Source organism: Notechis scutatus, chromosome 1 (genome assembly GCF_049901735.1).
Source record: "Notechis scutatus isolate UNSWTSFEM ecotype Mainland chromosome 1, rNotScu1.2, whole genome shotgun sequence".
Taxonomy (NCBI): domain Eukaryota; kingdom Metazoa; phylum Chordata; class Lepidosauria; order Squamata; family Elapidae; genus Notechis; species Notechis scutatus.
Window position 1 is genome coordinate 210,429,210 of NC_142009.1, and position 14,553 is coordinate 210,443,762.

Consider the following 14,553-nt stretch of genomic DNA (forward strand, 5'->3'; position numbering starts at 1 on the left):
CCGTTTCAAGTCTAGGATGGCTCTCCAACCCCAGGTGGTTGGGCACCACAAAGAGATGGGAGTAAAACCTTTCCTTTGGGCGAGAGGACAGGTTGGATAGCTGGATGTCGAAGATGATGGATGGTTGCATCCGTGGCCCGTTGGAGGGATCCTTGAGGGATGGGATAAAACAATCAGGGCGGCCGGGCTCAGGCGGACCAAACCTGATTGTCCCTAACCTCATCGGGGTGGATATGTCCCATTGGCGGCCCGTGGCTGGGGCGGCCGCCAGTGGGGGGGATCTACCTTCTGGTGGGGCCCTCGATCCCGAATGGTCTCTTGGCCGCCACAGCGTCTGGTTTCTATCACCGGGTCGGGTCCTGGGACCGGAAGGGGGGTCTGGGTATCTGGGCGGGGGTTGGTAGGGGGGCTCCTCGAAAGGCTGGGGCCCTGGTCTCCGATCTTGAAAAGGAGGGAAATACTTTTACTGCGGCCTCGACCAGCAGTGGTTCAGCTGGGCCGAACAGTTTGTCTCCCGTAATGGGTGGCCAACTTGCCTTATTCTTCGTCTGCGTGTTTGAGCCATAGCATGCGGCGGGCGCGTCGACGAGATGCCTGGAGAAAATTTACCGACTGGTAAGTGGCATCAGCCGAGCTCGGCTGCAGCCACTAACTCGCTATATCCTGGTGAGCTCTCAGATTGGAAGCAGGGATGTGGTCCTTGACTGGCGTAGCCGGGATGGAGACCTGGTGAAAAATGGCGGCGTAGCGATTAATGGCCAGGCGTCAGATGGGTGGGCCCTCGCGCGCCAGCTCCGCCCGCCTGTCCTCGGCCTCTGGTCACTGGGGTAGGGGCTGACACAATGGGGTCATCAACCTCGGGATATTCAGAAGGTTAGACAGAGCCGCATCGGTTGAAGAATCTTGTCTTGGCTAGATGGAGCGGGGGTGTCCCTGAGGGAGTGCTTTGGCCAGATCTGAGAGATGGGGGATGGGTGACCTCGGCTTCCACCACTGGTTGGGTGAAAATGAGTCTTCTGGGCCCTCTTGGATTGGGGGTTCAGCAGGGGACTGGGGGGGCGATACATTCTTGCTTAAAGGGAGGACTTGAACATATGTGGTTTGAACAGCCCCCAAAGGTGGGTTGGTGAGGAAGGACCTGGTCCTCCGACATCTCCCCTCCATGATGTCAGCCTCTAAGAGGGTTCACTATGCGGGGGATCCATCCGGGAATCCTCTTCCTCCTCCCTGAATCTCCAAAGTCCCTTACTCCTCCATCTGGGGCCCGGTGGGGGCTATCCTCTGGGGTACCTGATCAGTTGGGGACGGTTGTGGAGGGATCTGGTGATAGGGTCGTGTTAGGGCTCGCGGGGAGCCTGATCTGGACCGTGTTGTGGTGCCTCTGCATGCCTGGCGGATGGCTGATTCCATCAAGCCTTGATGTGAGGTGGAACCTGGGGGGGGTCATCCTGGCGCAGACCAGCGCGTGGGTGCCCAGGGGCGGGGTCCGTCTGGTGGGGGTCGGGGTGGAGACCCTGGGCGAACTGCGCCTAGGTAGGGAGGGGTCTGAGGGGAGAGGTAGAGCAGAGGTAGAGGGTTGGAGGGGAGGTATAAGGCGTCCGGCGGGACTGCTGAGGCGGTCGAACTCTTTTTCTCAAGCTGTGGGCGCCTCAAGGCCGTTATCTTGTTTGGAAGGTTCCGGACTTCAACCTACCTACATGTACTTCAACCTACCTACATGGATAAACTTCGATCGCATAGCGCCCGGCGGTCGATTACTAGTTAAGAAGCCGAGGGGAGGAAAACTCTTGAACGTTTTCAAAGGGAGGAGGGGCTGCGGCACGTGGCCGGGTCCCCGCAGTTCCCTTTAAACGTCCAGCTTTTAAGGGGGGCTTGGAGCGCAGGGGGCTCCAACCGCTTCAGGTTGAGAGGCGTGAGGCAGCGGCCTGCGCCTGGCAGGAGCTCTGCACCGAGCGAGTCCCCTTCTGGAGTTTAGGACCTTCTTTCCCGCCTCCCAAATCTCCCGCGCCCCTCCGTCGGGTGGAGAGTTGGCGCGCGCCGCCGCCGCTGCCGCCTCGCGAAGCGGGGGGGAGGAGGAGCTCAGCGGCCAGGCGGATTGCTGTCGGGTCCCACCTGAGGTTGATTGGCGAGGCAGAGCGGCGGCCCCGGGGTGTGTGTATGTGTGTGTGTGTGTGTGTGTGTGTGTGTGGAAAAGCGAAGCGAGGAGCAGTTCGCCGCTTCTCCCTCCATCTGTCCGTCCGTCCGTCCGTGCGGTTTCAAGTCTTTCTCCCCCCCCCCCTCCCCGCTGTTTCTCCTCTTCCTCCTGGAGCCGCCGCCTTCTTTCGCTGCTTTCCCATCTTCTCGCTCAGCCAGCCATGGAGCCATTTCCAGTCGGGGACGAGCTGGGCAGCACCCCAGAACCCACCATTTTGCAGCCTGCCGGGACCGCTCCCGCGCCGGCTTATCCTGCCTTCGAGTCGCAACAAGGCGAGCACCTGCGCGTCGGGGAGGACGTCCAGTTCAGCGAAGAGGTGGAAGACAGAGGTGAGCCCTTCGGTCCGGGGACGCTGCCCGGCCGCCCGCCGCCGTCACCGCCGCCTCGTCCCAGGTCCAGTCCTGCGGCGCCCGTTGCCCCACCCACCTTCCTTCCCACTCACCTACCTACCTTACCCAGCCTTTCTCCGCTCGCTTCTGCTCCTGGCATTCGAGCCCTCTTTTAACGTTGCCGCTTTTTTCCCCCAAAGCCCTCGCGCGCGGCCCATTCGCCAACCCCCCCTCGCAACTTCTGGGGGAGCCCCGCTTGATCGACGCTTCTCCACAGAAGAGCCCCCCCCGCCCCTCCCTTCTCCCCCCCACACTCCTCTCCCAGTTGAGTTTCTGTCGTCGGCACCTGGCCTGGCCTCAGCTTCGCTTCAAAGCCGCTTCAGCGAAGCCCTCCTCAACTCCTTCCCGCCGACGGTAGGCGCGCGCTCTCCTTTGTGCAGAGCTACATTTTGCTCGGTCACTTGGGTCACCCCCGCCCCCGCCCCCCCGAGCGTTGCCTTCTTCCTCCTGCGGCTCGGCAGGCCCGGGACCTGAGACCTCCTCTCGTTGCTGGGACTGGCTCGGGTCCGCATCCGTCTTTTACTTCCAAAACCCCATGGCCTTTCTTTTTTCTTTCTTTTCTGGCCCAAACTTCCTTTCCTCTCCTCACCAGCCTCCCTTGGCGCACTCCTGTCCTGGCCGCCTTTCCTGAGGCGCTGGCGTTAACGCAAGTTTATGCGACAAGAGATAACACCGCTTTACGAGTCCCTAAGACTCAGTGCCTTATTCACCTCTGACACCGATCTGAGGGACCTCCGTTGACTTCTCCTTCCTAAATAGAAAAAAAAACCCAAAACATTTCCCCATATAGGCAGCTGGCAAATGAAGGGTGGAGTTGGTTCCTGCATCTGCTCCTGATTCTCTCCCCCTCCCCTATTTGAAAATATGCACTAAAGCATCTACCGGGATAGAAAAATAAAAACATCCCATGTCACCCACTTTTTTAAAAAATGGGCGTGCTTGAAGGCAAGCGTTTAAAATGCATAATCCAAACCCAATCACTGACTTGCAAGCAGGCGGCCTCCTTTATTGCAAAGAAAGGATGCTGTGTATTCATCTCCATCCTTCCTTACAGGGAAAGGACAATACTTGGCCTATTGTTTCCTGCCTGTGTTGGCACCTGCCCTGCACGTGCCTATTCTTTGCCTTTGCATATTCCCCCCCCTTTTTTTTCCCCAGTCCCCCCTTTCCCAGTCTCTGGTCTTCCACAATGGCAAGGAAGTTTCCTTTGAATCCAGACATTCCTTTGAACTTACTCTTTGTTTTTTTTCCTTTCAGTTATTGTTTCCAATTCTTCTTTTCAGTGGCTTCTTTTAGATCCATTCCCCAGATAATGTTCTGGTAGTAGTTCCATTGTGGTGGAACTTGGGGTGGTGGTGAATGAGACGGGGGTGTCAGTTTTTAAATTAAAAGGAGTTAAAATCGGGCGTAGCTTGCTTGTTACTTTGCAACTCAGGGGAATGTGTCAACTATATGTAAGGTACAATTTTAAGAGTTTGGGGCCAGGAATAACATGGTCTTTATTTAACCAGGGATACAGCTCCCACTGTTACCTTTTGCAGTATGTGCTCCTGCAGAGATTTTGCTCAGATATGAGAGAGAGAGGAACTAAAATGATAAAAAAGAAAAATAATGGTGTGTTTGGGACATAGATGTGTGTTGGAGACAAAGAATCCCCTAAACTTATTTCTATATTTGCCTTATTTCTTTTAATCTAAACTGGTTGATTATTCCCAGGGAAATGTTAGAAATATTTTTATCCTTTAATGTTTGTTAATTGCAATAACTGTAGTTTTCAGGTGCTTTTCATTGGGTCCCAATACATGGAGGCTTTAGAGGTAGAAAGTTTAAAGTCAGCCTCTCAGAATATTATTTATACAATTTTTCTCTATCCCATTTGTTAGAGAGCAGAGAAATTTATGCCATTAACAGACCAAGAAATAATCAAAATATAAAATGTGACATTTTATACAACATAAAATAGTGCCAATTTCATTAAGTTGTGAGCAAAAATAAATTATAAAATTTATTTTTAAATAAAGATGGAAATAAAACCCATTATATGACAATGTATAGTAGAATTTTATGATATAAAAGCATTTATAATTATTTAAAAAGAGAATAATTTTATCCAAGAATTGTGGCCTTTAAGTAATGTGTATTTTATCAATTTTTGTTTTACTTTTTGTAATTTAATTTATTTTTGAACAGTTATTCTAGAGGAATTTTGTGCACTTGGCTCAGAAGTATGATGCAGATACGGAAACATTTTTCTGCAGAGTTAGTAGGAATATTATGTTTGTATATAATTGCAAAGCTGTCTTGTCATATATCTGTATATTCCATAGGTCTTTAAAGAATTCCATAGGTTCTTTTAAGAGTTGTAATTAAATAACTACTAAATCACTTTCAGCTGGAAGAACTGAGTGGTATCTATTTTATCTGGCTTAATTTAACAGATTCAGTTATTTTAGTTTCAATTAGAATGCATTGGTTTTAATTAGGTAGCAATAGTAAGCATATTAAATTAGAAAATATAGCATGGTATGGAAAGAAAGGTTGTATGTCTCCCACCTATTACAAACATTAGGATATTACTTATTTTTATTATCTTGTGAATAGCATTGCTTAAGGCCTTTGCTACAGAGCCCTGTAGTACTTTTTATCCTAGAATAATTCAGAGGGCTTTGTTTGATCCTTTTGATAGTTAGACCTGATTTGATAAGACTATATGTGCTTGCATGTAAGATAATTGTACTAAAGTAGGAATTTGCTTTTTATCCAAAAATTAAAATGGTATTTAAGGAAAAGGGGGAGCCAAGAATAATTTTTCAAATTTTGTTAAATAGACAAGTTAAAATTGCTGATATAATAAATTTAGAATTGAAAAAATAAAATAAAATGGAAATAAATTCTATTATCGCCTATATCTACTGTAGATATGTCAGCTCTCTTTCTTCACACATCTCTCTCTTTCTCTTTCTCTTTCTCTTTCTCTCTCTCTCTCTCTCTCTCTCACACACACACACACACACACACAGGTTTGTGCTTTTGACTTACCAGCATCCCAAGGAAGCGGTCCTTTGTGCTTTGATATGCAATTAAGAATTGCAGTGTAAATGCAGAGCCATAAGGATAGTCTGAAACCTTCATATATGCACAACCCTCCTGTATGATTACAGTATGCTCCAGGCAGTAATTAGGCTCCTTCATTCTTATAGAATTCTAGGTTTAGGACTGAATCAACATACCTTATTTGTAATAAAATGATTGATTGGCCTCTACTGTAAGATGCAAACACACATAGGGCGAATTTGGTACATTCTGTACAAATCCAGTTATAATTTATGGCAAGGAACAGGCTAAAGCAATAGCCATACGTTTGTTTCTTCTCATTAGGTTTGCTAGAAAGCAGTACAAGATTAAAACCTCATGAAGCTCAAAACTACAGAAAGAAAGCATTGTGGGTTTCGTGGGCCTCCATTGTTGTTACGCTGGCTCTGGCGGTGGCTGCTTTCAGTAAGTATTGAACCACTTTCTCATCTTTAGACTGTGTTTTCAGCCACTGAATGCTATACAATGCACAATATGATACTGCTGAAATTACATAGAAAAAACTGCCCATCCCAGTTTTCCTGAAAAAAGGCATAATTGCTGAAAGTTAGAAGAAAGACTTGATGTTGAAAATCTTTTGAACGTGTATGGATGAGGGTGTGTATTTTTTTAGTGGAAAAAATATTATATGGTTTGTCTTTTTTTAAACAAAAGGAGTTCCTTGAATAACTTAAGTATTCTACAGAAATGCAAAGACAATGCATGCAATAACCTATGCAAAGATAGAATAATTATTGCAACATAACGGCTAGTTAATATTTGAACTGCAGCCTACCATTTTGACGGGATTACATCTTCTTTGAGGTAACATTAATGATGCCCATGTGGATATGGTTTTCTGCTTTAGGCTATATAAGCTAATATTCCATTGAATGTATTATTCTTTTGTCAATTAGCCTATGCGGACTCCAAAACGAAATATAGATTTAAAAAAAACTCAGATGAAGGAAGGAAGATTGTTTCATTTAAAAAGAAAGTAAGTAGCTCAACACAAAACATTGCACACTTGCCAGTAGGGAAGCTAACCCATAAATAATACAAAATGATGTTGGATTCGACAGAGTGAGCTTGTGGTTGTGATGCAAAATTTGATCATGGTTATAAAAATCAATTGCATTTTTTATTTGAGTTGTCAGAATATTTATTTATTTATTTATTCACTATAAAAACGGGATGAAAAAGACAAAGGATTTGTGTGAGATAGTGAAAATACGATCTTAATGCGAGAAGGGCAACGTGGATGCCTCTGCAGCATATGTTCCAGTGCTAATCTGCAGCAATGGGCTATTGCTGAAAGTTGGTGTCAGCTCCCAAGGGGGGTTATTAGTCTTTGGCCAAATGGGCTCTGCAGAATTTAGCATATATTACTTGGAGTAATTTGTATGGAAAACACACGCCTGTGTATCTATTTTTGAAAGGAAGGAAATATAAATGCAGAACTCATCTGTAAATCAAAATACACCCTCTATAGATTTGCTCTATGTCACTGATAAAATTTGCTATCTAGAAATTGAGTCAGCTCTCAAACAAGAGCTGTGGCTAGGATAGCAGTGTACGGCATTTTAGGTAAAAGCATTAGTGGGGGAAAAATCTTTTCAGAGATCTTTCCCCCTTTTCTTTTAATCTGGCAAGAGGTAGTATCAGTAACACTGTAGTATATGTTCTACATAAGCTAATAATCCTGTTGTAGCATTTGCTTGAAGTATGTACAGATGAAATCACAAGTGTAATTGACCAAATGTGCTAATTTGCATTAAAACTGTGGGATAAAACTTTCTAAGCATCACTTGGTGTTACTATATTGAAATATGCTCATAACAGGCTTACATTGAAAGTGGGAGACCAGACTATGTCTGAAACTGAAGTGCCAAATCTAAGGAACTGAGAAAATAAAGTCAAGGTTTTTAGAATTCTGCTTATTGCTTGTACATCCTTAGATGTAAGTTTATATTCACAAATTTGATAATTGGTGCATTGCAACTTTTTACTGTAATTTAGATACATCTCATTTTTTTTTGTAAATTTTATTTGAGTTTTCACAAAAAGAAAGAAATACAATTAAAACATCTTTTTTGAAAGCAGCATAATCCCGGGTTACATTTCTTCGTACAGATGCAAATTCAGGTTCATGCTCATTTTTATATTCTATTCCATATCTTATTACTATTTTACATTTTCTACATGGCTTCTCCCCTCTTTTAATTTCTTCAATTTTATTTTATTTATTTCATCTCAATTCAAATCATTATATTTATATTTTTTGTCTGTCCTGTTTCAATTGTCTATTATCTTTTCTCATTAAACAAAATTTCTCCTGTAGTTACTGATTGGAGTATGACGCCTTTATATCTTTCCCCTAAAGTTATAACACTCAATATAATATATAACTTCCATTCGGATTCTACTTGGTACATTCTTAAACTACACACAGTATTCTTGAAATTTTTTTTTATAAATATATATAATTAAAACAACATTCCATTCAAATTCAATTCTATCATTAATATTAATATTCATTAAAGTCTTAACATTTTTCACGTTACTTTTCAATTAAATATCATACTTCTATGGGAACAATTATAAACCCCCCCCTTCACTTATATTTTATAAAACATTGACTAATTAAAATGTTCCCATTCCTTCCTAATTCAATTTTCTCATTTATTTTATTTCATTTACTTTATTCACAAACATTTCACTAAATTACACTAACCATTCTATCCCTCATTCTAATCGTATGTTGTTTCCAATTTTCTAAAGTTATTTCTATTACAAATACAACACAATCTCATGTACCTTTACAGAATCCCCCTTTCAGTTAGATTTTCACCCATTATCTCTAAATAGGTCCTGTTTCTTTATATCTTGCTCCGGACCATTGTAACTTCTTTTCCTTTCCTTCTTCACTCTCTTCTTCTCTCTCCCCCTTTTACCCCTTTGTCTCTCTACCTCTATTTCCCTCTTCTATATTCCCCTTTTCTGTTGCTTCCCAGTATTATACTTATTTTTGGAATTATTTTTCTTTTCTTTGGTTGTTTTTTTAAGTCTTAAATTCTCCATTCTCTTTCCCCCCTTTCCTTTTTCTTCCCCACATAGAGTTACTTGTTCATTAAAGATGGCTTCTTCTTTGTCCCAGTCTTCTTGTTTTGCAGTCTTTTCTTGTTGTTTCTCATAGTTCCAAATCTCCATTTCTAAGAATTGAAAAACGAAGCCAAAAGAACCCTTCCCTTCTTGTGCATCTTCTTTGTACTTTTAAAGTTCCATTTTCAATTCATCCAGAAGTGGTGCCATTGTAGAAATTTTTAAACAACCACCCGATTCATTTTAGTCATTCAAATATAATAACCAAAAATCCAAAAGTCACCAAGTAATCCAAATGCACGCAAGCTGTTTCTTTTTGCTCTTTCTTTTTCCCCCCACTTTCTCTTCCTGGGGTTACTATTTAGTTGCAAAGTTTCAGTTAAAATGTATCTTTTAGAAGTCTTATTGAAATTTTACTTTAGATTCTTTTAAAGTCCAGGCAGTCTTCTCCCTCTTCCAGATCCTGCCCTTATTCTTTTTCTCTCCCTTCCTGCTTATAGAAGAAAAAGTTTTTAATGTCCAGAAATCTTTATTGTCCCTTTGGCATTTAGTTATATTTTCAGCTTAATTGTCTATTGATGCCAAAGCGGATTTTTCCAATTTCTTATTCTTAATTGTCAATATAAGGAAGGAGAGAGAAGAAAAAAAAAGCCAAACCTTTCCCTTTTCACTTTCTTTCGCTGCTTCCGACTCTTCTTTGGGAGCAATGTTATTTCTTGTAAAAGTTAAATTCCAGGGTACCTTAGTTGTTGCTTTTTCAACTTAGCCCGGTCAGCCAAAACTTTCACTTCTTATCTTCCTCCTGCACGTTCTTTTCCGGTTGAGTTCTTCTTTGAGGTGGCCATTTCTGACCACCGCTCCTACTGCCTTCAGGAAAGGGAGTAATGGCCAGCTGAGGAGGAGAGATGCGGCTCTCCTTGACCCTGGTGGCGGTCTCCCCCCTCTTCAACACCTCTACGGGGTGGCTTAGCCCCGAAACCAGCTGGCTCGGGGAGCTCCATCAGCGAGCCCAGGCAGAAACCGCGCACGATCACGGATTCCTGTCTGTCGCCGAAGCCCTTCAAACCCGAGACATCTCATTTTTGAACTGAAGGTCAAACTCTCCTAGCCAGAATAGAATTAGTGCAATGCAATGCAGTCCAAGACATCCTGTTAAGAAGTAACCACCACTGTATTCAATGGAAGTTAAGTTCCAAATAACTGATCAAATTGAAGGCCAGCGTGTGGGTGGATGTACAGGTTTTAAAGTGATGGGTAAGATAGAATAATTTCAAAATTTTATTAGGCAATCAAAAGTGCAAAGCAAGAAAATATTTCAATATTTGTTGGATGGAAGTCCAACTTCTTGTTCAAAGTTAATAATACAGGAAAGGGCTAATGACCTTTGGAATTAATTTCCTATGTTTTTATAATGTTATGTAGGAATGACCTTGGGAGTCTGAGGTAAAAGATGCTATTTAGGGAATGTTCAGATAAGAGAGGGCGGGGCAGAGACTGCACCTGCATCACACATGCAGGGAAAGAAACTCAGAAAGCATCCTTCCTAAATGTCTAAGGAGATTCTCAATCATCCAGGTCATGGTTGTCCGAAAGGTGCTTTTTCAAGAGGCAACTGAAGACATTTCTTTGAAAATGTTTCGCTTCTCATCCAAGAAGCTTCTTCAGCCCTTTGGGACATCCTTCCGAAATTATCAGGCTGTAAAAAGAAACTGAGGAGGATTTGAACTTTCAGACTTGCAAGATTCTGTTAATGTAACCTTATAATAAAGTAGAATTAACTCATCTTGTTTCCCATCTACCTGGGAAGGCTGACAGTTTCAGCACTATAAAAAACACACAGGTGTATAGATTTAGAAATATATGTTAAGATATTTAAATTTAGTAGCTGGGCCAGTGTGTGTTTTACCTGATGTTACCTGACTATCTTTTTTAATATATATCAAAAAACTGGCTGCACAATTTCCTGACAATACATCATTCTAAGCACTGGGAAACCTATAGAAGAAACTAAAGGATGTAGGAGTTCCATAACAGATGCAGGAGGTTTCAAATGTAATTTTGCTGCTCAGATGAGTAGCAGTGAACATTCATTTCTAAGAATTTGTTTTATATTTTTTTATTGAAATTTAAGAGACAAAGATAAAGAAAACTAATACAAACAAAGAAAGATAAGAAAAAAGTATAGGGATAAAAAAAGAGAAAGGAAGAAAATATATATTTAAAAAGCAAAGAGGATGGAGTTCATCAAGACAAATACAATTTCAGTAACTTTTTATCTTCTTTAACTTTTCAACCAAATTTCTTCATGCCATATTTTATCTTTTCTCTATTAATCAGTAAGGGTTCATTAAGAGTTTTTAGAACTTAAACAAGTAAATCAGTTTCATATCCACTTTACAATAATTTACCATTTTCTTTCAAGATACAACAAAAAATTCTTCTTCCCATTTTTTAATCTCATATCTATAAGCAAATCTTTAAAGTCTTATTTACTTTTTTAAAATCCATTAAGACTACCAGAAACAACATAATTGAAAAATTGGTGATTAATCTCTTCAAATAATTAACTTTTTGTTTATTCTCCTCTCAGAAACCTCTTCATAAGTTTATTACTTTGCTTTTAATACCATAACTTCTCAATTCCTCTAAAAATACAGCAACAAAAAAATCTCTTCCAATATTTTATCTATAAGCAAATATTTAAAGCCTCTTTCAGCTCTAGACTAGAAAAATCCATTAAATGCTGCTACAAAAAATACACATTTTTAACCGTGATCAAATAAGCCAACTTTATAACACTTATTACTTTTAAAAGTCGTGATTTTCTTTTTTTTAAAGTAGTGCCCCAAAAGATTATTTTTTTTCATTCTCTTTTCTCAGGAACTCTTTCATTTATCATTTTTGCATCCTGTCAACTTTGAATCATATCCAGAACAGCCTGATTCAGTTATATCATCGTCTATCTCCTTTTTAAATCTCATTTTTTATAGTTACAGACAATCTTGACAGAATATTCTGAGTACATTATTGCTAAATATTCTTTCAGAGTTAAAATACTTTCCTCCATTCCAAATTAGTGGGTCTTCTGTAATTCTAATCTTTAATTCTTTATGGTCACCTTTAGAAACCAACTTTTAAGGTTTCCTCTTGTCATGTTTTTCCTCTAATTCACAACATTTTCCCAGGGAAAGATTTCTTACACTTACATTAAAAATTTCCATATATTTTAATGGATTTCTTTAAAAAAAAATCACAGGAAGTATTCTTATAATTATTTCAGAAACTTATTCCAGTCAATCTGACCCCTTAGTTCAGGGTTATCAAACTCAAGGCCTGCAAGCCTGCAGGCTCGCGGGGTGCTTAGATCTGACCCTTGGGGCCAGCCTGAAAACAGAGAAGAACCAGCTCACAGTGCCTCTGCCAGCAAAAATGGAGGAGGGCCGTATGGATTCTCCCAGGCTCTATTTTCAGCTGTGATGACCTCCTGTAGACTTCTGCCAGTGAAAACTGCTCTGTTTTTACTGGCAAAGGGCTGTAGGAGGCTGGCGCAGTGTGTTGTTTTCACTGGCAGAATGCTCGGGCCTCCACAGGTGCCCTGACACGAGTGACATCAAGCTGGCCATGCCCACTCTGGCCATGCCCACCCCAGCCTCCCAAGGTCCAACACAACCCTGATGTGGCCCTCAGTGGAATCGAGTTTGATACCCTTGCCTTAGTCCATTTAAAACTTTCTAAATTCAACATTCTGATCACCCTTTTGCTGCTTATTTCCAAATAAAATATTTTTTCTTTAAATTCTTAAACTTACATGAAACTTTTTTCTCTGAGGATTGAAGAAAAAATTACCCAGTGTAATAAACTCTGTCCTTCTGGGGATTCTTAGTATGCAAAAGGCAATTTGCAAGCCATTTCTAACAAAAGTGATTAAAAGGGCGAACTTGGTGTTTTTAAAGGCTTTGAACCATGGTTTAGGCCGGGGGTCAGCAATGTGCAGTTCTAGAGCCGCACTCTCCTGCGGCTCCCTGTCAGATGATCCTATCACTGGCTGGCCCCGCCCCTTGCCCTCCCTTCCCACTCCATCCCCGCCTGCCCTGACAAGAGAAGGGCAACGGTGATGGATGGAGAGACACTCCGTATTCCAGAGCAGGCTCAAAGCGCCCCTCTCCTTGCCTCTTTTTCTGGCCCTTATTGGTGCTGTGCGCATTCAGCCACTGGGGGAGATGCACAACTTTTCTCTGGCCCGAGACACTGGCTGGGCTGGCTGCAGCCGATGCTTCATGTCGTAATGGGCTCCAGGAGGAGGAGGAGACAGTGTCTCCCCAATTGTGAAGTGTGCTGTGCGAGGCGCTGCAAGAGCGAGCAGCCATGAAGGTGACAAGAGCAGCGTTGTCAGCTGCAGTCATCCCAGCTAGTCTCTCAGGGCAGAGAGAAAGCCGTGCATCTCCCCATATTCCTCTCACCGCCTCCATGGCTGCTTGTTGCTCTTACAGCATCTCGTGCAGCACACTTAAACTTAGGGCAAGGTGCACACAGCACCAAGAAGGGCCGGAAAAAGAGACAAGTAGAAGGGCACTTCGCTCACGCTCTGGAATATGGAGCAAGTCTCCATCCACCATTATCACCTTTCTCTTCTCAGAGCAGGTGAGGAGTGAGTGGGAGGGGAGGATGAGGGGTGGGGTCAGCCAGTGGTTGGATCATTTGACAGGGAGCCACAGCAGGGGGACGAAGGCTTCATTTATCTGGGAACCTGAAATGACTCTTGATTGAAATCGTATGGTAAAAAGCATCCAAAGAAGAAGAAAGAACATCAGCAAAAAAACAAAACAAAAAAAACCAACCCTTGCTTGTTTTTAAAGGAAATGGTTCAAGGGGGAACACAAACACACACACGAGAGAGAGAGAGAGAGAGAGAGAGAGAGAGATGAGTGTGTGTGTGAGAGAGAGAGAGAGAGAGAGAGAAGAGAGAGAGAGAAGATCAGTTTCCCAGAGGAAAAAAATACTGGGAGCCCCAAAACCTGGGTAGGTGTGGCTGGGTGGGTGGGGTGTCATGTGACTGCGTGGAAGTGAGTTGGCCTTGCCCACCCAGGTTTTGTGGCCCCCAGTGTTTTCTGTGGGAAATGCGTCCAAGTGGCTCTTTGAGTGTTTAAGGTTGCAGACCCCTGGTTTGGGCAAAGCTGATTTTCGTGACTCCCCGAGTTCTAATACTTGCTGGAGATCACTCTTTTACCGGTACAGTCTTTTCACCGGGAGCATCAGTATGGAGCATTCTAGGGAGAAGTTCAGGAAAACGGATTCATTCATTCACTGGATCCTTTTTTCACCATGATCATCGGCTCTGCTCTTGTTGCGCCATCTTCACCATTGCTTCCATAGTAGATAAGATTTTCTGATCTAAATTGTGTCCAAAGGAATTTCTCCATCAAAGACTATGGATATCCATATGCACCAGTGAAAGAAGTTCTTTACAAATTGTGACAGCATAAGTTATTCATGGAGGTTAGGATTAGGATTCCTTATTGTTCCTTTCAATGAAACCTTGGGGTATTTTCATTTCTCATGTTTTGTATTTCTTTTTTACTGTCAGCAGTTTCCATGTTGAGGCAATTTGAATGCTGGTTGACAGCTTGCTGATAGTCACCTGTGTGATGTGATTGGTTTTTGCTGGCCTGAGAATCCTTTTAGAATCCACCTGCTATTTATGGCACATGTTTTCTAGCACACAGTTCTTTAGCTGCTGCTGTTTAGTCAAACTGCTTCTCATTCAAACTGTTCACAATAGCAAAGAAATCAAAAGGC

General features: G+C 42.5%; 1 protein-coding gene across 2 annotated transcripts in view; it reads left to right on the top strand.

Moving 5' to 3' along the window:
- The first annotated feature begins 2,059 nt into the window (after nucleotides 1-2,059).
- The window catches only part of TMEM163 (transmembrane protein 163), a 93,700-nt gene continuing 81,206 nt past the window's right edge, over nucleotides 2,060-14,553 (top strand). The window contains exons 1-2 of one of the 2 annotated variants that reach the window (XM_087950120.1): nucleotides 2,060-2,523; nucleotides 5,962-6,081. In XM_087950120.1, coding sequence (XP_087806246.1) covers nucleotides 2,355-2,523; nucleotides 5,962-6,081 — 289 coding nt within the window. In that variant the 5' untranslated portion in view covers nucleotides 2,060-2,354. The remainder of the gene's footprint in view (nucleotides 2,524-5,961; nucleotides 6,082-14,553) is intronic. The other variant, XM_026665390.2, reaches the window with a different exon arrangement.